Source organism: Artemia franciscana, chromosome 13, assembly GCF_032884065.1.
Source record: "Artemia franciscana chromosome 13, ASM3288406v1, whole genome shotgun sequence".
Lineage (NCBI taxonomy): Eukaryota > Metazoa > Arthropoda > Branchiopoda > Anostraca > Artemiidae > Artemia > Artemia franciscana.
Window position 1 is genome coordinate 44,527,644 of NC_088875.1, and position 26,528 is coordinate 44,554,171.

Here is a 26,528-nt window from a genome sequence, read left to right on the forward strand (position 1 = left end):
CCCCGTGTTTAGGGTTTTACAAATTACAAAATCAATTGGGTATTTAAGAATTTCTATTTCCCAAATATTTTGACTCTCTGTAAAGTACGTTAACACCAAAATAATGCAGTTTTTGTGAAATTAGACATTTTAATACAATCCAATCACCTTCAGCTCTCAAAATTTTTTTCAGGGTTATCCCCTTAGAGCCCTTAAAGAAGGAACCCTAGCCCATAATAACAGAAAACTTAAAAACACGTTCTTAAATACAAAACTTAAAACACGTTTCTCAACTGTCAAGTGAGGAAGAATCAACATTTGAAGCTGATTCAGGAATGGTAACTAATATTTCGGTTATTCTCAATGACAAAAGTTCGCTGCGAAAAACAAATCTGTGGGAATTTCAAAATATATACTAAAACATCCCAAAAATGGTGTCACAACAAAATAAAAATGCACTTTAAAATCATCATAGTGAAAAACCCTTTTTACGAGATTTACAGTCCCTCATCTTAAGAAACAAAGAAAACTACTTTATGATAATGGATGCTGTGATGTGCCTTCTTTTTTTCTTTCCCTTTTTTTAGTCACCGCTAATGGAGCACTGAAACATTGTAAGGAGATGCTAAAGAGCTCAACTGAAATTATCATATCTACGTGCTTTTTAAGTAAAAAAAAAAACAACATAACATTAAATAGAACATCTTCTGAAAGGTTTTAAAAATAAAGAGCGATGTGGCATCTATGTATGCTATGTACGGCATCTATGCGTATACTAGTAAAGAGCGAACCACGTGGTCATCACTTTTACCCAATCCACTCTTTAACATAATACATTTCCCAAGGGCAGTTCCTTATGACCAATCATATGTGAAAAATCCCTCTGCCATCCCCCAATTCTTTTTAGCGGTATCAGCACCTTAGTTAAGATAATTATTAGGTAATTGGCCACCCATTATCTGAGAAGGCGGTATTGGCTTTCTTGAATCTCTTTATCGTATTTAATTAATAAGTTTTCTTTCCTTTCAATTATTTTTATTTCAACTTCATTTCTAAAAAAAAACGTACAATGCATCTGGCTGAGATCTGCATATATTAGGTCTGTAAACAGGGTTACCAGCCCCTATGTAGCTGATCAAAGCCATCTATAACAATATTGATAAAATTTGGGGACAGAGGAGTGATTTAAATGCAGCAACTGAACCAATATTTTTGTTGAAATTAGACGAAGCAGCTTTAAAGTCGGCTTAATAGGATTTTCTGATATAGCCTAACTCCCATTGGATTTAGGAAACTTCACAAGCTAAAAGTTTAACTTCATTTTATCATTTAACTTCACATTATCATTCGGTTATATTAATGAAATGTATCATTAACTTCACATTATCATTCGGTTATATTAATGAAATGTAATGGTCTATATAAGTTTGATACTTTCAGAATTCCCATATTTTATCACAAACATTTTATTATTCCCGGTTTACCATTAAGGTATGCTAACGAAAATTTTAATTGTTTTAGGGTTCGACTATATTCCTTTTCATAAACATGCTCATTTAGAAATAAACTTGCCTCTTTCTCCTTGACCGTTCTGCGCAAGTCCGCCAACGTTGTCAACTTCACCTTGATCTCCTTCATCATCCTCAGAGCACGAAAAATCTAAAATAGGACTGAATTAGTTATATGGGCCACGTATCTAGGCAGGGTGATTTGCTAATTAGGAGTGGAAAAGGGGAGGAATGAAGCTTAAAAAGTTCATGGCATATGCCCGAATCTGAAGTAAGCATATGTCCAAAGTATTTTCCAAGATTTTTCAATTGACTCAGACCAGATTTTCGAACCGAGAAGTTCGGATAACCGAAAAGCTCAATTCTAGTTTTAGAAGCAAAAATCCTTAAAACTGTTTTAGAGACGTCAACAATGGAATATCAACAGAAAGAAAATCCCAAAGAAAATAATCACAGGAACTAGACAAACGGGTAAAAGGACCAAAGAGTCCCTTTCGCAGTCTTCCTCGAGTTTGTCACCCGTCTAGCGTTCTTTTGACTCTAATTTCCGGGGAACGAGTGGTGGCCATTCGTTTTTCATGCCCAAGCAACCACAGTTGCTACTGATGGATGTTATTTAGAATTGTTTCATACAAATATATACCCCATCCTCTGCTCTTTTTAAGTGTAGACTCCTGTGTATCAATGAATTTAAATCCTTTTGTTTTATCATCAAATAAAAAAATAAAGTACTCGTTTCCGATGATAATATTAAATCGCAGTATTTATTTTGTTGGAATGGGTCTATCTTATTATAACATTTTGAATTGTTGCTGTCGTTGTTATTATAACGGTTACTAATATTGTATATTTCGTGCTTTAATAAAAAAGGCGTAGTGGCTAGTACGCTTCCCAGAGCTTCTTTGAAGTCATCCAGAATGTGTCTTGAAAATTATAAGAAATACAAGAGCTTGAGTAATTGTTGCCAAATAGGGCTGGCACATTTAGCGACAGCACTTTGAATTTTTTAAATCAGTACCGTTTTTCAGAGCAGGTTCTTTCATAAAACAGTGTCTTTAGCCCACTTTCGAAAATCTCGAAATTCGTCTGGTTTAGGGACTCTTTCTTCTTTTGCGTCTAGTAGCCACCAGCCACCATAATTCTGTTTACATCGTAGACACCAGTAGTAATACTGAAAGCAATGGTAATTACTATCATTGGATCAGTAGCACGAAGAAATACTTTTCGTTTTGCTTTCTTTGAAGACTTTTTTTAACCCTTGACTACCAATAAATTACTGGTGCACATAGGTCCTGGTCTTAGGAAAGGGGGGTAGGGGCATTCGCAGTAGCTTTTTTCTAATTGGGCGATATCAGAAAGTACAATTTTACTTCTAATGTTACAGTCCTTTTTTTAACAATTGCGTTGTCCCTTCACTTAGCCAAAATGCAAGAGGATCTTAAAATTTGCTTTCAATATACTAGGAAATTTAGCTTCTATTTTTAGGCGCCTCTAGCATGGTAAAAATCATACCTGGAAAGGATAATCCACTGCATCTACGAACAGTCCGAGGAGCCCCATCTGGAAAAATTTGAAGAAAATATCCTAAAATGTGCAGAATCTGACATATCTGGGCAACAAATGAACTTTTTTAATACTTCTGACTCCTGGAATGTATTCTGACCCCTTTTCCCTTAACTTCAGCTGTGCGTACCATCAGCTGCAACAGGCTATACACAATTTATAATAGCAAACGGTAAATGGCCAGGTTGAAACTAGACAGCTAAACATAGATTTAGTGAAATATGAGCTTCTGCCACTGCAAGCTAATTTTCAAGTAACTACTAGCTCCTCATGAACAAAGATGCGAATGTGGTTCTAGAGGTTTACAAAAAAATATGGGTTCGATCTATTTGAATTACAACCTCAAGATTTACTCAAAACATATTGTATTTACGAAAATACAACAGTTCAAAATAGGGATGAAACCTTTTAATCGACAGTGAAACAAATGGACAGTGAAACAAATGGACAGTGAAACTGAATATTTCGGACACACATACGGTGTCCATCATCAGCAGTAAAAATAAAAGAACATCAATAAAAACAACAAAATTTATACCCAATAAACTAATTACATATAGTTATTGCTCCCATTTTGTTCAATGCAACAGCGGAAGCAAATCTCCTAGACCGTTTCGGTTCCGGTTCATTAGATTTATCTGACATCTCAGGTGGACAGAGGTCATAGCTCTTAGGTGAAATGAAATTTACTTTACTTGACCTCAGTAAATTGTCGTAAATTGAATCCAATCCAAATTCACTTGTATCTCTGTTTATGGAATTATTTTTTGATATTTTTTTTTTTAACTTCGATTGTTTCCCTGAAAATTTGCTTTAAACCCTGGTCCCTAGAAATCAAAGAGACATTCTCAAGCAAAATAAAATGATCTGGATAATTAAAAATATGTTCCCATAGAGCCGACGTGAAACTTCAGGTTTGAAATTTTGCTTTAAGGACGATGAAATAGAATTATGATGTTGTAGTATTTCCAAATTCTGGTTAGTACGTCTCATATAAGAGTTATTTATATATTAGCCATAAGCTATACGTATTAGTTATATCCACATAAGATATCTACAAATTGTATTTTGATTTCCTCCTAATCTGCCTATCGTATCCATTACAAATATTTTTGCCTTCAGTTTACTCACTCATGGAAACTCTTTTTTCACTGAGCATTCAATCATAGGGGTCAAATACCGCATTTAACACCAAAAGACTCATGTAAAAGAGTTAAAATCGCTTTGCAAGTGCAAGCAAGTTCATATATTTCTCTTCCTACATCACCTCATTCCACATATCATCAATCCTTCCCACCTCTGATCGGATTCCAGATAACTAGAACTAGCCTAAAATCGTCTACATATAAGTCCTTAATGTTGAAATGGGAAATTTCCTGGCAACATACAATATATATTTTGGGTAGAAATCGGCTTGAAGATACCATCAGGGCATAGAAATAAGGAAGCTTTCAACAACTGAAGAGTTTATCTGCTGAAAATCTCCTTTAGGACGTTTCTTGCAGCCAGGAAGTATTGCTGCTGAACATAAATCATCGATTCTGAGCACGCGTTCCGATTCTGAATATGTATTTTTTTTCCAATATAAGTTACAGTAAACCTCATGTTAAAGATTGTTAACAATAACAAATTAAATCCTGTAATATATTTTTCATTCAATTTGACATCATGTTTGAGGGTTTGAGTCTTTTTTTTCGGGATTTCAAAATTAGTCATTAGTTAAAAATAATTGTTCAATGGAATATGGTTAAAGTTTATAATTACTGTAACAGTTATAGCTGCAACCATGATTAGCCTGATACTTTGTCCAGGCATTAATTTTGTAGCCTATTCTATCACATCTTCCCTTAGAGAATAAAAAAACAAATTTCAAGAATATGAAGCTGAAACAAAAATACAGAGGAAGACCGTCATCACCAGCTTGTGGTGACCTTCAGAGTATCAATTTTAATTAAAGTGTAAAAGCGACTTCAAGGATCTGAATTCAATTTTAGGTAAAACTAGGACCGTTGATTGATTTTAGGAACTTTGACGTAGCCCTGCTAATACAGCCAACCCACGAAAGCTTTCTTTACAGCTTTTCCAGTTTCACAAAGTACTTTCTGGCCCTCAGAGAGCATGTTTTTCTATCCTTTAACTTAAAAATTAAAGTCCTGTAATTTATTTTTCAGTCAATTTGACATCATATTTAAGGGTTCCAGTCTTTTTTTTTCGGGATTTCAAAATTAGTCATTAGTTAAAAATAATTGTTCAATGGAATATGGTTAAAGTTTATAATTACTGTAACAGTTATAGCTGCAACCATGATTAGCCTGATACTTTGTCCAGGCATTAATTTTGTAGCCTATTCTATCACATCTTCCCTTAGAGAATAAAAAAACAAATTTCAAGAATATGAAGCTGAAACAAAAATACAGAGGAAGACCGTCATCACCAGCTTGTGGTGACCTTCAGAGTATCAATTTTAATTAAAGTGTAAAAGCGACTTCAAGGATCTGAATTCAATTTTAGGTAATACTAGGACCATTGATTGATTTTAGGAACTTTGACGTAGCCCTGTTAATACAGCCAACCCACGAAAGCTTTCTTTACAGCTTTTCCAGTTTCACAAAGTACTTTCTGGCCCTCAGAGAGCATGTTTTTCTATCCTTTAACTTAAAAATTAAAGTCCTGTAATTTATTTTTCAGTCAATTTGACATCATATTTAAGGGTTCCAGTCTTTTTTTTTTCGGGATTTCAAAATTAGTCATTAGTTAAAAATAATTGTTCAATGGAATATGGTTAAAGTTTATAATTACTGTAACAGTTATAGCTGCAACCATGATTAGCCTGATACTTTGTCCAGGCATTAATTTTGTAGCCTATTCTAGCACATCTTCCCTTAGAGAATAAAAAAACAAATTTCAAGAATATGAAGCTGAAACAAAAATACAGAGGAAGACCGTCATTACCAGCTTGTGGTGACCTTCAGAGTATCAATTTTAATCAAAGTCAAAAATCGACTTCAAGGATCTGAATTCAATTTTAGGTAAAACTAGGACCGTTGATTGATTTTAGGAACTTTGACGTAGCCCTGTTAATACAGCCAACCCACGAAAGCTTTCTTTACAGCTTTTCCAGTTTCACAAAGTACTTTCTGGCCCTCAGAGAGCATGTTTTTCTATCCTTTAACTTAAAAATTAAAGTCCTGTAATTTATTTTTCAGTCAATTTGACATCATATTTAAGGGTTCCAGTCTTCTTTTTTTTCGGGATTTCAAAATTAGTCATTAGTTAAAAATAATTGTTCAATGGAATATGGTTAAAGTTTATAATTACTGTAACAGTTATAGCTGCAACCATGATTAGCCTGATACTTTGTCCAGGCATTAATTTTGTAGCCTATTCTAGCACATCTTCCCTTAGAGAATAAAAAAACAAATTTCAAGAATATGAAGCTGAAACAAAAATACAGAGGAAGACCGTCATTACCAGCTTGTGGTGACCTTCAGAGTATCAATTTTAATCAAAGTCAAAAATCGACTTCAAGGATCTGAATTCAATTTTAGGTAAAACTAGGACCGTTGATTGATTTTAGGAACTTTGACGTAGCCCTGTTAATACAGCCAACCCACGAAAGCTTTCTTTACAGCTTTTCCAGTTTCACAAAGTACTTTCTGGCCCTCAGAGAGCATGTTTTTCTATCCTTTAACTTAAAAATTAAAGTCCTGTAATTTATTTTTCAGTCAATTTGACATCATATTTAAGGGTTCCAGTCTTTTTTTTTTCGGGATTTCAAAATTAGTCATTAGTTAAAAATAATTGTTCAATGGAATATGGTTAAAGTTTATAATTACTGTAACAGTTATAGCTGCAACCATGATTAGCCTGATACTTTGTCCAGGCATTAATTTTGTAGCCTATTCTATCACATCTTCCCTTAGAGAATAAAAAAACAAATTTCAAGAATATGAAGCTGAAACAAAAATACAGAGGAAGACCGTCATCACCAGCTTGTGGTGACCTTCAGAGTATCAATTTTAATTAAAGTGTAAAAGCGACTTCAAGGATCTGAATTCAATTTTAGGTAAAACTAGGACCATTGATTGATTTTAGGAACTTTGACGTAGTCCTGTTAATACAGCCAACCCACGAAAGCTTTCTTTACAGCTTTTCCAGTTTCACAAAGTACTTTCTGGCCCTCAGAGAGCATGTTTTTCTATCCTTTAACTTACGATAAAAACAGAGTTGAACAAATTAGAACTGAGACTGAATTTCCAGATGGTAAAATCATGGCATTTCAGACCAGAATACCTGCTCTATTTTTTTTCCTCGAAAGAAAATTCAGGTGCAAATCATCCGAAGGAAAATAAAATTCTGCTCGAATACTATTTGAGCTGCTTGCAGCAAACATTTTGATAATTTGCAAGAGGAAATTCTCATAAAGTCAGTAGGCTGAGTTAATTGAAGGAAACCAGCTTATCATGTGGATATAAATTGCAGACTTTTTCAGATTACAGCAGAATCTTATTTAACCAAAGTTTCACTTAAAATATGAGTCTGCCACAGCAAAACCACAACAAACTAGTAGATCCATCCTAAATAAGTCACATGGAAATAGATTGGTACGCAAAGCCAAGATTTCAAAAGCCCTGGACCGATGATTAAAAAACAGCAAACAAAGCACAAAGGACAAGGACAGCACGACCTCCCTACACTTAAAAATATATAAAAGTAGACAAAAGGTTAGCAAACACCTACGCACAGAAGGGGAAGACAGCAAATCCCCCGTAAGATCCCACGAGAAAATTTACAACAGCAAAGGCTGAAGGGGAAAATATGTGGTTTCTGCTCAAATACTCACAGCACACACCTAATATAGGCATACAGCTAAAACATATTGAAAGCAAAGAAAAATATATTTGAGGTAGCACTGATAATTACCAGATACAGGGTTGTCAGGATCTGGATGCAGCAGTTGACAGTCAGAAAATGTATTTGACTGTCAGTTACATTATTTGACATATTTGACAGTAATATTTAACAGTCATTTGACAGTCAGCAGTTGACAGTCAGAAAATATATTTGAGGTAGCACTAATAATTACCAGATACAGGGTTGTCGGGATCTGGATGCAGCAGTTGACAGTCGGAAATTATATTTGACAGTCACAGTCATATTATTTGACATATTTGAAAGTGATTTGACAGTCAGCAGTTGACAGTCAGAAAATATATTTGAGGTAGCACTGATAATTACCAGAAACAGAGTTGTCAGGATCTGGATGCAGCAGTTGACAGTCAGAAAGAGCTTTGTACATTTCCTCCAATCTATCAGGCTGAGAAGGTACAAAACGAACTTCATTTATGGGGGGATACTCTTCATTGTCACCATCTTCCGATCGCTCTAAAAGTAAAAGTAATAACAACAACAAAATAACAAATTTCTTACGAACAAATGCATACACATATGTATCTAACACAAGATGTAGCTAGATTCACATTGCAAGAGCAGCGTGATTCGTTGCAGCAACCTTTGCTGACAAAATAAGAGCATTGGATTGTCGCAGGAGCAACAGGAGTCCTATTGGGAAACGACGAATTACTGCTATAAACGAGGTTTGTATTCCAATGAATGGGTGTGAGGGTGATTAATGAGGGTGCTTTGAGAGTGCTAATAGGTAGTAATAGCTTCATTAAAATCATCATATCTAGAAGTAATTAGCAATTCAGCTGGGTACTCTAGGGCTAATCAAATTAGGAAATTTTTAGACAGCTATGGATAAACTGAAATTTTGAACAAGGATAACCTCGTTCAACGAGCAATGCTTTGATTCAACAAAAATCAAACACTTCGATTTGTTTCTCCACCACCGATCAAATATTGTAGTTGTTGGCTCATCAAAACTCAAACAATTCTATGTCTCAAGGATTTTTTTTTAATCTTTGATTTTTTTTTTAATTTTAATTTAAGGATTCTTTTAATTTTGATTAAAAGAATTTTTTTAATCAAAAGAATTCTTTAAGATGATCTTAAAACCATGATTTAACTGTGTTCTTAAAACCATCTTTACTCTCTATTTCCTGACACCCAATCAATGTTGTTAGCTTTAGATTGGACTATGTATACATGCTAATGGATCACTACTTTGCCCAAACAAATGAAAAAGCAAGATATTATATGCTGTCATTTCTAAAACTGTCAAAACACTTCGTAGTAACGAACTTAGCGACCCGGCCCGATAGTAGCCGAAACTCTAAAATACAGAATTTTGATATTAATAGAATCAAAAGAATTGGATTTTTTCCAAATATATATAATTATTTCCAAAATATAATTTTAATCAAGTTTAGTCTTACCCATCAAAAGTTACGAGCCTGAGAAAATGCCTTATTTTCAGAAAAAGGAGGAAACACCCCCTAAGAGTCATAGAATCTTAATGAAAATCATATCATCAGATTCAGCGTAACAAAGAACCCTACTGTAAAGGTTTCAAGCTCCTATCTCTAAAAATATAGACTTTGTATTTTTTGCCAGAAGAAACATTTTTTTTTTTTAGTGGTGATCGCATCCACCCAGTGGTCCTAGAATTATAATATTAACGGAAATTAGGAGTTCTAGTTCACTTTTTAAGTGACCGAAATTGGAGAGCAGCTAGGCCCCCTCCCATGCTCATTTTTCCCAAAGTCACCCAATCAAAATTTTGAGACAGCCATTTTGTTCAGCATGGGCAATAAATCTTATAATAACTATGTCTTTGAGGATGACCTTCTTCCCCCACGGTTCCCGGGGGAAGCGCTACAAATTATGAACTTTGCCCATTGTTTACATATAGTAGTTTTTTAACACTTTCAAAAGAGATATTTATTCGAATTAAACGGCCTTTGTGATTTAGGGGTCATTCTTTGGAAACAAATAGGAGATTCGCAGATCAGCATAAATATGTGAGACCGTCCCTGAAGTTAAACAGGCTTACTAGCCTTGCTTACTAGCCACTCTTAATTTTAATATTTACTTCAAATTTGTTTTGATGGGAAAAAAACTCTTAGTAAGAAAATATTAAAAGAAACATACAATCCCCCCCCCTCTGTCTTCACTTTTGCTTAAAGTATCTGTCTACGCTTTCGTAATGTAGGTATTCCCATTGCTAGACACCAATTTAATTAAACTTAGAATTCTACATGAATTTCAAAATTTACTGTATTTTTTTCTTTGACAAATCTATTTTTAATTTCACAAAATTAAATTATATGAAAGGGACATATGATGATTCATTTTAAGCAGCTTTATAAGTTATGCTAGGTTGCAGCTTTTTAATTGTTGGTTTTCAGTTCCACAGATAGAGAGAATTTTTAGACTACATAATATTTTCTGCATTAATATCACTATCTATTATAAATCAGCCTGTCAGACAACAGGCACAAACAAAATTATTGCATATAATTTTTATGTGTATACTCTTGTAGGTTTCAGAATAAACTTTGTTGCCCCCTCCCTAATACAAAATTCGATGTCTTCTTGATCTCCCCCCTAATTTTTCCTGAAAGTTTCAACTTAATCCTACAGTCATAAGAAAAAAAAGTGTATACTTGACAAGAATATGTATAAAATTCATTGCAATTTTAATAGCAACAATGGAACAAAACTACGCTGGCAGAGATATATATATATATATATATATATATATATATATATATATATATATATATATATATATATATATATATATATATAATGTTTAAGTTTATATTCAACTTATATTTAAGTTTGATGTATTGTCTGACTGCATTTTTACTTGCCTAAAGTAAAACTGCACTTTACTTTTTTGAAAAAAACATTTCTTAACAAATTATTCTTTGATGATGTATAAAATAAGAATGAAGAATGTACAGTATTACAATAATACATACCTATTTCATGAGCTTCATCAATCATTAAATAGAGGCATGGCTTTGGATAAGAGCTAGGATCTCTTGATATTCCATGTAAGGAAATATTTGCATAGTTGAGGGTTAGTCCTTGGTTTGTAGCATTTTGTATCCAGAAGACAGCCCTTTAAATACAAATTAATCAGCAAATGACTCATTTACTCCTAATTTCCACCAAGTTTAGCACATAAAATTACTAACTTTATTTGCATCTGAAGGAGAAAAGAGTAACCAAAGCTGCAAATAAAATTAACCAAAATAGTTTTTTTTAACTATTTTAAACAATTAGTCTATTTTTTATTCATTTACTGATTCTCAGTAATTTATGACATGTTTTTAGTTTGAATTATTAAATTCTGACTGACAGTATTTCAAACAGTACGCTGTACAAGACGTGTGGTTCAATCTGGCTTTCTACTATCACAAGAGAAAGGTTGAGATGGCCAGAGCACATTTTGCAGATGAAGGATGACAGAGTGCCACATACTGTCCTTTTCAGCCAACTGTCTAGGGCTAAATAGAAAGCAGGTAATCAGAAATAGGAACTTCCTAGGAGGCTGTAAAGATGGAGTCTTTGAGTAAGTTTAGATGGAGGTGGAGCATGCATAGCTATGTTAGCCTAAGGTGGCTTGGTGATGTGGTGATTTGTCAGTAGTATCAATAGTTTAAGGTTTTAATATGGCAGTTCAATTTTCTTTGAAAAACTTCTTTTTTTAAATGTTTTCTAAAATTTATAACAAGAAATAGCCTGATGTCTTGACAATGGAATGTCAGCATTGTCCCAGCAGCAAATTGATCACATCATTAGCTACTATTTTCAGAAACCTGACAACGAAATTAAGATCTAAATCATAAATGTAATGTAGACCTAGTTAATATTATGGAGACGTGATGCTCATTTGTGCTCAATTATGCAGTCATAATTCTCATTTGTGGATTTCATAAATCTTGTCTGCTTTGAAGGGATATACTCCATAAACAATTCAAGCAATTCCTCCCATTGTATGAGTAACAAATAATCCATCCTTTCTGTACTGTCCACAGTAAGCCAGCAGACACAATAAACATACTTTGAAACACAACAAGCCAGCAGCCCAAAGAACTTTGTTCGGTTGGTGTATTCCTTAGCATTTGGAAGTGATCTGTGAGAAAAGTAATGTGTTTATAAGGTCAGAAGGGGCCTCTCCATAACCAGTTCAAAGTCTTTTAGGAAGGCAGTATGAATCATACAAAGATTGCAAGAGCCCAGACTGGATGAGTCCTCAGCTACTATGTAGCAATTTATCTTCTTCATCAAATAAACAACATAATTTTTTCCTGATATTTGGCTTGTCATATTGACAGAAGTTAAACAGGCATTAGTCGAGGACTATAGTAAATTTCCTATTAAATTTGCTTCAGTAATTCTGCTGATTAAAAGGTTATCTAAATGGCCTCAGAATGCTCTTTCAGTCCTCTTGGATCAATATTGCATTGTCATATTATCTCCTTCATATTTTCAGCATGGGCTGTTTCATTAAACATAAGAGAAAAAAGAAAGGAACAATGCCTCAAAGGATCTTATCTCTCAATAATGATGAAAGACTTGTTTTTCCAGGTAACCATGCTCATCTGACCATGATATCGTGCTGCTGGCATATCTAATATATGCTTCAAAGTCCAAATTAATTCAGTTCCTTAGCAATTTATATTTCAATATAGTCATGTGCATTTCAAATTAGTTTTCCTTCCTAGATACAAGTGGTGGATCTTGACAGACACCAATTTAGAGCTCAAGAATGAGCTGCAATGGTATCAGCAAGGCTCTTTGCATTTTTTTTATTCAAAAATCTTTTGTCATCACCATATTGTCCTTTGCCAACCACTTTTTCAAACCAAAAAATGGCTGAATTTGCAATCCCTATTACTAAGGCTTTTAACCCCAAAAAATATTAAATATTGCAAAGCCCAAAAATAAATTTTGCAAGGTACCAAAGCTGGACATCAAATCAACATGACTCAGCTGTATCAGGACCATTGTTAGTGCACCAGATAAGAAGCAAAAAGTTGTTTTGTCATATAGAAAAATTTATGCATGGTTTTGTAAATATCAAAGGCAAGGTTGAAATTGCCAGAGTAGGAGCAGTATGGCAAAACTCAAATTCTGTTATTATTGTACATTTACATTGAGAAACTAAATGGCGTGAAATTAAGCAACTTTCAAATTGACCTTTTTGTTTGTCTACACATTGAGGGATGATGCAAGAGTTTTTGGATGGACTTCTAACTCTTGTCTCAAAACTCACAATGGCTAAAGAAACAATCAGACTGAAGAGGAACATGAAAAATTAAGTTTTTAAAACTACTGGAAGTATGCTTCAAAAAGCTTGAATTTCAGCTTTCAAAAGGAATTTTTCAAGATGGACAGGAAAAGCTATTTCAAAACATGTATAAAACGTTGTGGATCCAAAGGGGTATACAGCTTGAATTATGGCTAAATAAAATATTCCCAACTTTCTACCATTACTCATATAGCTCAAAAAATTGGGAAACTACTAGGGCATCAGCTCATCCTTATTTCAAAAATATGTGTAAATAGGTGAAGACAGATAGCCTTTATGATGAAGAAGAATGAAACTTCCAAGGATTGGATTTACAGCCCAAATTAGGATGTAGAGCCCTTAATGGGGCTCTGCATTTTACCCATTTTATTTATTACCTTGTCTATAGATTTGAGGCTATGTATCACAGTTAAAAAATGAGTTAAAAACTAAGTTGATATTAAAATTGGCTTTTAAATGAGGCCTCAAATGAACTCTATGATGATTTAGTGCCCTGTTAGCTATAAAGGAAAAAGAGAACAAAAAAGAAACAAAGGATGTATTAGAGGATTGCATACATTTTGATTTTTCAAAGGCTTTTTACAAAAAATGCCACTCTAAGCTGCTTCAAAAACTGCAAAATCTCAATGAGAGTACACATAGGTGGATTGAAAGCATTATGATTGTTAGAAGTCAAGCTGTTGTTGTTGGTCAGGCAAAATCCTCCAGTATATTAATTAGTAGCAGGGTTCCACAGGGTAGTTGCTTAGGTCCATTTTATTCTCTATATATATAAATAAACAAATAATATATATATATATATATATATATATATATATATATATATATATATATATATATATATATATATATATATATATCTATATATATAAAAATAAGTTGTCTGTCTGTCTGTCTGTGGATCAGGTGACGTCATGTTTCTGTGTTGACTGACGTCATGAAATTAGTTGTCGTCATTTTTGCTTTGACGGTGACGTCATTAATGGTATTTAAGGCATGCGTTAATGCGTTCACGCTGCTGATAGAGAAAGTAAGAAAAGAAAGCGTGCCGAGGAATCACAAGAACAGCAAGAAAACAGGCTTGCAGCTGATAGAGAAAGTAAGAAAAGAAAGCATGCCGAGGAATCACAAGAACAGCAAGAAAACAGGCTTGCGGCTAAAGAGCACAAAACCGCGCAGTTAGATGAAAATCCACCAGGAAAGCGAGAGTCAAAACATATCAAAACTGAAAATGATAGCGATGATGATTGGGTTTGGGATTTTAACTTGGATAAGGTCATCAATGCCTACCAGATTTAAGTTAAAAAACAATGGTTCGGCGATATGTACTTCATAGTGACGCTGAAAAATAAAGAAGAAAAAAAAATGAAAAATGTAAAAAACTAAAAAGAAAAAACACTCAAAGATAAATTACAGACCGGGACACAAATGACGACCGACAAAGAGGGAATATAAATGACGAACGGGAACCTCAAAGAAAAATTACAGACTGGGACACCCGGACACAAATCACGACCGGGAATATAAATGACGACCGGGACACAGAGACACAACTACAAAGGGGACGCCGGGGGCACAGGCGGGATATATAATTGACGACTGAGACACAGGGATTGTTTGAATAGAAATTACTGACCGGCACACAAATGACGACCGGGACGCTGGGACACAGGGAATATAAATGACGACCGGGACATTCAAAGAGAAATTACAAACTGGGACACCAGGACACAAATGACGACCGGGACACAGGGAATATAAATGCTATTTATATGCACAGACAATGGGACAGCGAAGAATGTTGTATATTCGCATGTTTTACGTAGTTAAAAATATATATTTATATCTATCTCTATTCACAGGTGGGACACAGGGACACAGCTACAATGGCGCGTAACTAATATGGCGCGTAACGACTTACGCGCGCGGGGGGGCTTGGGGGGGCGCGAAGCGCCCCACCAACTAGGTGTTGGGGTGGCGCGAAGCGCCATCCCAACAGCTAGTATATATATATATATATATATATATATATATATATGATCTACCATCAGTTAAAAGAAATTCTACAGTTGAAATTTTGCAGATGATGTGAAGTTGTATAAGAAAGTTGGCTCAATACTCCAGGATAATATAGCAAGTTTAAGTGAATGGTGCAGGATAAACTATATGGTTTTAAACACTTCTAAGTGTGCTGACATGCACAATCTCTATAGAAAGTTGTTGGTAATTTGCATCTTCACTCTTTGATTGAAAGTACCAAGGTAACCAGGGGTGAGGACTATCTGCAATCTTGGTATAGTATTTGATCCATTATTAAAGTTTGATGAGCATACAATGATCGTCTTGAGTAGAGCACAGTTTACAATATCTAAAATTAAAAGAGTATTTTTGAAGTTTAATGTGGAATTTTTTTTTAAACTATACAAGTCAAAGGTATGCCCTTTCTTTAAATATTGATCTCCAGTATGTTACCCTATAATTAAAGATAATAGGAAGAAAATTGAATCAGCACAAAGATTTGCTACAAAGCTGATTCTAATTTGTCATAATCAAAATGTTTAGAGGCATTAGGATTGCTAAGTCTTCACTTCTATTGGAAGCACTCTGATCTTCTAAGTGTCCACAGTATTGTAAATGGTAAATGGTGATTCAGAAAATTTCTTCAAAGAAGCCATTATACATCAACTAGGCAAAATGCATTGAAATTTCACCCCCCCCCCCCTGAACCAAAATCCAAAATAGGTGAGATGTCTTTTATAAATAGTTCAATAAAACTTTGGAACTCATTACCTGATAGTTGTGTCACTGCTTGTACTGTTCCTAGTTTTAAGACTGAGTTAGTACACACCTCTTTTTACAATGATGTATATTGTCAACCATAAGTCTATCATTGATTTTGTTAAATATTCCAGTAGTTGCCACTTTTTGATTTTCATTTTGCATGTTATGCTTACAAGCTATTGGATGAATAAATAGATAAATAAATTAGTGATAACTATTTATTTATTTTCTTTATTTCCCTCAAAAAATGAGGAGTACGCTACAATATAATATAAAGAAAGAACAACTGATAACACTTACAATCAAAACCTATCAAATATTGATCCAACACTAAAAAAAAATAAAAAAAAATACAAAAACACTTGCTAAATAGATTAGCCTATAAATCATGAAGAGCCAGAACTGTTACTAAAAAACGGAAATAAATTGTGGCCTAAAAGGCTAATTTTCACCCTATCTTCAAATGTTTTATATTTTTTCTTTATACAGACTACAGGATCCTTCACATTAAGCTTTAAAACAATCTCAGTGTTACTAAAAGAAAGGGGGAAACCAAGTAAAAATTTACAAAATTTAAAATAAGAAACTTTAATGGGTGAAAGATCAGAAGGTCTGAAATTTCGGAAGAGGAGGGACGGGAACAATACGTGAGGCAGAGCAACAGCGCTATACATACGACCAAGGACGACCCGACGGTAAAGACCCCGAAAACGAATTAAAAGACCAAATGCCTTGCGTAGTTTCATCTGAACATGCTGAACCAGGACTGGTTTGAAATCTCTTTTCAAAGCAGCATAAGGTAATCCCAAATAAGTGACTATTGGCAACGACTGAAAAATAACACCATTGCCGCAATCAAGAGTTGCCCTGACATTATCCTCTAAACAATTTACAACAAAAAATTTACATTTTTCAAAACTGATAGAAAGGTCCAAACCTTTTAAACAATCAATTAAAATATTAAAATTAGAAACAAGACTAGACTTGGACCGGCTTAGAAGGATAATGTCATCAGCATATGCAATGTAAGACAGATTTCGAGATAATGAAACAAACGAGCAGGAAAGAGAATTAAGGGCAGTAGCTAAACAAGAATTGAATATACAAGGAGAAATAATTCCTCCTTGTCTAATTCCTCTACTCACTTGAATTAATTTGGACTGAGATGAAGACGAACTCGGACAGATACGGATCTTTAAACCAGAATACCAAGAGCAAAGGACTCGTATGACAGCTAGGGGCAATCCAGCATGGATTAAAGTGAGCAGAGCGGATGCATGAGAAATGTTATCAAAGGCCCCTTTCATATAAATCAAGAGGGCGTATAGCGGTTGACCAGAGATTCTTGCTTCTTCAATAACTTTGCTGAAAGATGCATGGGCATGGTCACATCCCAAACCTCTCTTGAAACCAACTTGATTAGAACCAATGTCAAGAATTTCAAGAAGATCCTTCAAACACAACTCAAACACTTTCCCAATCATAGAACCTTTAGTAATTGGCCTCCAGGAACTACAAGATGACAATTCTTTCTTCCTGCTCTTAGGAATAGGCGTAACTATGCCAATATAGAATGACGACGGTACCAAACCAGTAGTAAGTAAAAGGTTGAAAAATGCCAGTAGAGTAATAAGAAAAGAAGAAGGAGCAAGTTTGAGGTGATTAGCAAATAAGCCATCATGATCCTTAGCCGACTGTGCCTTTAACGTTTTGATTGCTCCATGTAACATATCCTCAGAAATCCTATAATCAGTTGAAAAATTCTTCAACCTTTCATCTAATTGCAACACAACACTGTTAGAATCATACAAAGTCGACAACTTAGAAAAATAATTTTCCCACTCTTTTAGCAATGGTGTGGAATTAGTATCAGGCATGTTAATCCGCCTATTGCCTCGGAGAACATTCCAAAGGAGTCGTTATCAATGTTTGAAGAAGCTTCTTCTATGACCAGGTTATTATGACGACGGAGCTCTGCTTGGAATTCAGCCTTTCTCTTTTTCATTAGCAAAAAAACTGGATGCGAGTCTCTTGGCTTACCGAAGGCCCGCCATTCCCAATACGCTTGTTTAGCCACCTTATTAGAATTTACCAAATAAGGATTGATGCTCCAAAAAGGTTTCTGCGCGCCCAATCTTATCCTATTAGTAGGAAAAACTGCCGCAGCACCATACTTTAAGCAATGGATTAATTCAAAATAAAGACAATTAGTAGTCAAAGAGGGATTACTATCCATTGAATCCAAACTATCAGGGATATAGACTTTATCAATTAAAGTCCCAACTCTTTCTTGGTAAAGCGGTCTAAAATTTGGATTCCAATCAACCTGATCAAAAAATTTAGGAAGCTTATTACCAGAAAAACGAACTGGGGAAGGACAAGAAGCCAAAGGGGGTATAAGGAACTGAAGCAGCATGTGGTCACTAACGGGGAAATCTTCAATTACAGTAACCACAGACAAAGGATCACTTGGGTTAGAAGAAAAAACATGATCAATATTAGTTGTACTACCACTCCAATGAATATAAGTAAAATCCTGGGATTTCAGTAAAACAGAAAAATTAGGAAGACAAGAAGATAAAATTGTACCCCTTTCATTTGCTATATTTGGATCACAGTTAAAATCATCTAAAATACAAGTACGCAAATTTGACTGTAAACTAGAGACAAAACGACTAAGATTAAAACAGCATTGAGTAAACGCATCAAAAGAAATATCATCATGGTAATCAGTCAGAAAATAACAATTAATTAAAACTACGTTTGAAAAACTACAAGCTAAAAAATTTGTATCAATTGCTAGAATAGCTGCATTAAGAGACTTGGGTAAAATAGTAGCTAAACCACCGGAGGGACATCCACCAGTCGGTGTAGCGGGAACAGCAAAAATGTCATGCTCAGTAGACAAACTAGAAAGCAGATTCAACGAATGATCAAGGAGGTGGTGTTCCTGAAGACATAATAACGATGATTTTTCATTCAAAAAACTATGAAGTACAGGTAATTTCCCTAACACACCATTTGAATTAAAGGACATAATACAAAGTAATACATTCATTTACAAAATTTCTTTAAAATCGGGCACCTAAAGCTGTAAACTGAATGATCATTCGAGCCACAACTGGCGCATTTAACTGGCCCTTGACATGGGGAGTCTTCAGTTGAAATGTGATTACCACTACATTGGGCACATTTGAAACATTCAGATTTACACTGATTTTGAACATGGTTAAAACTTTGACATTTAATACAACGCCTAGGCTGAATACAATCATGTTCCACTCGGAAAAGCTCATAACCGAATTTGATGCCATGTTTGATGTAAAAATGCAGGTATTCTTCTGTTTGAAAAATAACTCTTACAGTTTGCAATTTTCCTAGCTGGTTAAACTCGATTATACCCGGAAAGTCCAATGCGTAGGCACTAACATCAAAATCAATGTCCACACTCCTGATAATTCCAAAAAATCGCCAAGGCTTGGAAGTTATTATGCTTTCAGAAAAATTAACCTTTAGATCACAACTGAGCTTCAATGCATCTCGACATGGTGCCAATACCATAACACTATCCTTAGTTGCTTTAACATAACGAATATTTGCACACCCTGTCTTATCAAATTCTTTCTTGTGGCAGACAGGATCCTTCAGTAGGAGAGTGGGTGGGTTTTTTATCACTATGGGACAGTCTTTAGTGGGAGAGGCGGCCATTCATGGTGGGCACAGTGGGGGGATTGAGATCAAGATCATTGCCAGGCGTTATTTTTTTCTCTAAATTAGATTCAATATGCTCAATAGAAGAAAGTGTTTTTTTAAGCTTTCAGGAATAGTCATAAACAAGTTTATCAAGGTGGACGCTGATGTCAGGCTTTAATACTGGACATTCATTAAAGCTCCATGGGACGATTACAGGCCATATGAACTGTTTTAAATCAAGTTCTATTATAACACACATTATGTCCAAGGCAGTAGTCTTTTCAGCTGTTTTTCCTCTCCTTTCTTGCAATCTACCAGCTTTACAACACAGACATGTGAGCAGCGTTTTTGCTACATTCAACTCCTCTAAACGATAGAATCCTGCCATTGCGTTAGATATTTCATCAACACTTATTCCTGCTTTCAACAAATCAAGAGCAAAAAATAATATCGAATTAACTACAACATGCGAAATTCCTGTCTCTGACACAAAAGTCTTATCAAAATTGCATGCATTGACTGGCTGGCTTGTGATGTCAGATATATTGTCACTTGCAATTACTTCAGTGGAATGTTTATTTGGTCTTGAAATAGACTGGATTGACAGGTCCACGCTTTGACTGCATGAATTTTCAGCTACAGAATTAGAATTAGTGGGAATGGATTTTTGACTGCTGATTATCGGGGATATACAGGGATTATTATTAGAGATGCAAGATTCATGTACTTCATCATTATTTGAACAGATTAAGCAAATCCAATTCGGTTTTTCTTTACGCTCAATTGGGGAAATGCCTGCACACTGTGGGTGAAACATCTTGAGACATTTTGTGCATTGCAGGATAATCCCCTTGCCACAAGATCAACCACAACCAGGACAAATAAATATTGACATTTCTCACTCCTTAGGTCTGGGGTTAAATAAGCAAGGCCAAAAAAATAAAATCGCCTTTAGCGCTCCATTAAGCTTATAATGCAATAGAATCCTTTATGCAGGTCAATAAGTATAGTAGGGATTATGCATCACTATAATCCCTATTGCGAAATTTTGAGTTTCTTCACATAAAACTTACTGAATTAATAATGTCCATGCAATATCCAATTTAGATGTTGACACCTTGAACTCTGAATTGATACTATGAAAAATATGATTTTCCTTGTGGTTTAAGGTAAGGGCAAGTTTAAGGTGTAAGTTTTTTATTTTGTGTTTTCAACAGTGGTGATTCTAATGGTATGTTTTTTGTTTTGCAATGATGCCTGAAAGGGATTTCAGGCTCTTTAAAAGTAAATTTGAAATAGGCTATAATTGAGTTTTATATATGGATTCAGAATGCAATTTTGATTCTAAAGGTAGACTTACATCTGTTTCTGTGCCATCTTAAATTCTATTAATTGGAAGATTTACCAAAATCAGTGCCTCTACTCTAGCCTTAACCAAACAAGTGAAGAACTAGGTATTAGTCTTAAGAGTCTCTTAAAGGACTAAAAACAAGAAAAAATTCAAGGGTAGCAACTGATACAGCTTATTTTGGTAAAATTCTAGTTTACCTACTTTTTGCCATCTTGAAAAGGGATTAGATTAGGATATTGAAACTTTCAGTTATGAATCCAAGGTGAAAAATACACACTGAAAAAGTATTAGCAAGCTTGTTAAAGAGAGTTAACAAGTTCCTTGTTGACTCTCTTTGGATTTCTATGCTTTAGAAAGTTGTCTAGGCTATTTGGGTCTACACCTATTGAACTTTAAACAAAATTACATTTTACCTTGATTTTCAGTTATTGTCTTCTTTTTTCTCTGGTTTTAGTTCTGAAATGCAATTCCTGTTATTTAAGTAGAATTTCAAGCCATATCAAGTTTTTTTTCTAAATTAGGAAATGTACTTCCAGATCTCTGAAACCTCCTAAACTGGAATTGACCAAAGTTGTACACCTGAAAACAGTTTTGTTGTATAAAGTTTTTACAACTTTGTATAACTTTGTTTTTACAACAAAGTTTACAACTTTGTATAAAGTTGTATAAAATTTTGTTGATAAAGGAAGGAGTTTCGTATTGGGTAAGGGAGGATCTCACACTTTGGCTTGAAGGAAGACTTGAGACTCTTTTTATTGAAATAGAAGATAAATCTGATAAAAATGTAGTTGTTGGTTTAGTTTATAAGACACCGTCATTTAATGAGGATGTTTTTATTGAGGAAATGGAGCATTTAATGGAGAAATTTAGTAATGATCATAAATATAAAGTAGTAATGGGGGATTTCAATATTGACCTCCTTAAAAGTACAAGCCGCCTAGATTTTCTTAACTCTATTATTTCATCATTCCAGTACCCCCTGGTAACTATTCCTACACGAGTAACTGATAAGTCTGCAACTCTTATCGATAATATATTTGTGGATGGAAAGCTGCTTGAAAGTTTGTATGCTGATGTTCTACTCACGGATGGATCCGACCATCTTTTTCTTCTTAGTAAAATAAAAAAATCTTACAGGATTATAAATAAGAGTGGTCAAATAAATAAAACATATTTTCGTGATTTAAGAAATGATAATTTAAAAAAATTTGAGAGAGAAATGGATGATGCAGATTTTATCTCCAGTTTTTGAAGAAGATAACCCATCGGTTGTGTATGATATTTTTGTTGCAATATTTACAAAGATATTGAATGATACGTGTCCTCTAAGAAGACTTAAAAGAGGTAGTACGAAATTCCCTAAGAAACCATGGATTACACAGGGCATTCTAAATTCTATAAGTCGGAAAAATGAATTGTATAAAATATACCTAGGGGAACCATCTGTCATTAATTTTCAGCAGTTCAAAAATTACCGGAATACTTTAAACGGATTAAAACGGAAAGCCGAAAAAATGTATTTACAAAATGAATTTATGAAGCATAAATGTGATATGAAAAAAACATGGAAAACAGTAAATTCACTCCTGGGTCAAAAGGGTAAAATAGAAGTTATTAATAAATTACAAACAGATAGGGGGAATTTGACTACCCCAAATGATGTTGCGAATTATTTATGTGATTATTTTTCTAGTGAGGGAGCGAAACTTTGTGACGATGCTCGGAAAAGAATTAGGCGGCCTCCCAAAATAGTTCAGTCGGAAATTCCAGTAGAAAATCAGCTGGTTTTTAATGATTGTAGCATAAGTGAAGTGAGTACAATTATCAGTAGAATTCAATCAAACTCAAGTGGCGTAGACGGGATTTCTCCTAAGATTGCTAAATCAGTTAAATCAGTTATAACACCAGTTGTATGTAATTTGATTAATAAGTCTATGGAAAAAGGAATTTTCCTGGAAGTTTTGAAGGTGGCTAAAATAATACCATTGCACAAAGGAGGTAAGAGAGACGACCCTTCAAACAAAAGACCCATTTCTATCCTCCCTTTTTTTTCAAAAATATATGAAAAGGTGATAGGATCCAGGCTAACTGATTACATTGAAAATAATACAATTCTTATAAATACTCAATTTGGTTTTAGAAAAAAAATGTCCACAGAAATGGCAACCATTAAACTTGTTGACTGGGTAAATACGTCGTTTGAAGCGGGTCTGATTCCAGCTGCCTTATTCCTGGATTTGAAAAAGGCTTTTGATATGATTGACCATAAACAGTTATTACTTGAGCTAGAAAAAATCGGTGTTACCGGAAAGAGTTTGTCTTGGTTTGAATCTTATTTAAGTGACCAAAAGCAGGTTGTGGTGAATGGGTGTTTTACTTCTGAAGCTAGTACGATAACTTGCGGAGTACCCCAGGGCTCTATACTAGATCCTCGTTTATTTTTAATATTTATTGATTGGATTAAGTATTATTTGTCAGAGGCTGGTATAATCCTTTTTGCAGACGATACTCTTTTACTTGTAGCTGCTCCATCAGTTGATCTACTTTTTGATAAAATGATAAAGGCAATGACCGAGTTTATTGAGTGGGCAGATTTCAATCTTTTGACATTAAATTATAATAAAACTAACTACATTCTATTTTCTCGGATATCTAGTATTGAAACTAATTTAGAATTAATAATAAACGGAAATCAAATAAAAAGAGTAAAGGTAACAAAGTATTTAGGTTTTATGATTGATGAAAATCTATCATGGAAAACACATTCGAATATTATAGCTTCAAAGTTGTCCAGATCTCTGGGTGTGCTTTGCCGAGTTAAAAACCTAGTATCCTATAAAATTCTTTGGTTACTTTATTTTGCTATTTTTTACCCGTATATTTGCTATGGTTGCTCTTTATGGGCTAATAATTTTGTATCATGTTATAAAAAAATCCAAAATAAAGCCGTTAAACTTTTATCACCTAAAACTTTATTTACTCATAATATTAATGAACTTTATACTAAGAATCAACTTTTTGATATTTCAAAAACAAGAGACTACCAAGTTAGTATTTTCACATATAAATTTATTAATAATATACTTCCCTCTTCTTTCGAAAATTTTTTCTCCATTAATTGTGATCTTCATAGCCACAATACACGAGGGGCATCAAATCTGGTACACCCATTTATAAATACAGCTAGAGCTTCTTTTGTGATTAGAAACTTTGCCCCCTCTGTATGGGATATTATTCCAATTGAAATAAGAAATTCGAGTCATTTGGCTTCCTTCAAAGCTGTTGTTAAGAGATTCTTCCTTGCAAAAGAATAGTATGGTAATGATGCAAAAGTATAGTAATAATGCGTGAGTGTCATAAGTAGAATCTTTGTATGTAGTAATATGTAGAGTAGAGATGACTGCCACCTGCTGCCAACAAGCCCAAAGGGGCTTTCTTAGCAGGTGCAGCAAAATGTTTTGTATACATGTTTTTGAAATAAATTAATCTAATCTAATCTTGTACTTTGTTTCAGCAGAAGATCTATTTTTCAAAGCTTCCTTTTTATAACACAAGGAAATTAAAGGGCCATCAAAAGTCACTATACTATAGAGGGAAAAGGAGTGAATGTAAGTTCTTCAAAATACCTTCTTAAGACATACTTTAGTCTGTAGACCCATCCCTGAAAGTTTCATTTTCTTAGCCTAGCCCCTATCCAAGATGGCAAAATGTAGCCAAACTAGAATTTTACACCTATTTGAAATGTTTTAAAAAGTACATTAAACTATGAACAAAAGGGGGCATACCTGAGGCTTAAGCTTTGTGTGTCAGTTATTGTGATGTGCTTCCTGCAGGTCCACCCTTGGGGTTCAGGGTTTGGGTTGCAAGCCCATAGTCAAACCATTGGTAAATATTTCAGAGTTCATATAATTAACTTACCAATTAAGTGAACATACCACTAGATGTCTTGTTTTATGTTCTTTACAAAGATAATAATTGCTTCTATTGCAAGTTCAAATTTAAGCACTTTTTGAACTATTCAGAATGACAAATGTTCAATTAAAGTATGAGTTATTTGTCATCTATGACAAAATAATACTACATTTTCTCAATACTGTCTTCTGACAAAATAATACTTCATATTCTCAATACTGTCTTCTGACAAAATAATACTTCATATTCTCAGTGCCAAAATTATTTATAGTTAAGTTGGATTAGTGGTAAAATTATGACAGTACATACAACTGACTTACAAATTAAGTGAACATACCACTTGGTGCCCTTTTTTTATATTCTTTACAAATATAATTGCTTCTATTAAAAGTTCAAATTTAAGCACTTTCTGAGCTATTAAAATGACTTTAAAGTATGAGTTATTTGTCATTTATGACAAAATAATACTACATTTTCTCAATGCTGTTTTCTAGGCCATTTTCTGACAAAATAATACTATATTTTCTCAGTGCCAAAATTATTTATAGCTAGGTTGGGTTAGTGGTAAAATTATGACAGTTCAAATAATTGACTTACAAATAAAATGAACTTATCACTTGGTGCCTTTTTTAATGTTCTTTACAAATTTAATAATTGCTTCTATTGCAACTTCAAATTTAAGCACTTTTTGAGCTATTAAAAATGACCAATTTTCAATTAAAGCATGAGTTATTTGTCATATATAACAAGATAATACTACATTTTCTCAATGCTGTTTTCTGACAAAATAATACTACATTTTCTCAGTGCCAAAATTATTTATAGTTAGGTTGGGTTAGTGGTAAAATTATGACAGTTCATATGACTGACTTACAAACAAAGTGAACATACCACTTGGTGCCTTTCTTTATGTTCTTGACAAATATAGTAATTGCTTTTACTGTAAATTCAAATTTAAGCACTTTGGGCTCTTAAAAACAACAGACTTTCAATTAAAGTATGATTTATTGGTTGTTTTTGACAAAATAATACTATGTTTTCTCAGCACCATCTTTCCTTGGTTGTTTTTGAAAAAAATGATGCTACATTTTCTAAGTGCTAAAATTAGTAATAATAAGGTTAGTTTAGTTTAGGTTGGGCTATGTTAAAAAGTGCTTAAGTGATTATTAGGCTATATCCATAAAGAACACAATAAAAGGCATTGAGTGGTATGTCCACCTTATTGGTAAGTCAATTATATGAACTGCATTAAATTTACTAGGGTAGTTAGGTTGGGTAAAAAAAGTGATTAAATTTGAATTTGCAATAGAAGGTAGGCTATCATTATATTCATAGAGAACATATAAAAAGGCATCAAGTGATATGTTCACTTAATTTATAGGTCAATTAACCTACATGAACTGTGAAATATTTACCAAACCATCTTCATTTAACAGGCTTGGGGCAATGTCAAGCTCCTCTGATCTCTACTAGGCAAGGTTCCTTCCAAGGTTAAGTTGTTTATCTTCTAGCT

The 26,528-nt window shown here is 34.0% G+C and overlaps 1 protein-coding gene across 1 annotated transcript in view; it reads right to left on the reverse strand.

Annotated features, from left to right (window-relative positions):
* The window catches only part of LOC136034980 (methylosome subunit pICln-like), a 28,465-nt gene that overhangs the window by 1,611 nt on the left and 326 nt on the right, over positions 1 to 26,528 (reverse strand). The window contains exons 2-4 of the mRNA XM_065716544.1: positions 10,940 to 11,082; positions 8,289 to 8,435; positions 1,552 to 1,638 (exon numbers count right to left, since the gene is read on the reverse strand). Coding sequence (XP_065572616.1) covers positions 1,552 to 1,638; positions 8,289 to 8,435; positions 10,940 to 11,082 — 377 coding nt within the window. The remainder of the gene's footprint in view (positions 1 to 1,551; positions 1,639 to 8,288; positions 8,436 to 10,939; positions 11,083 to 26,528) is intronic.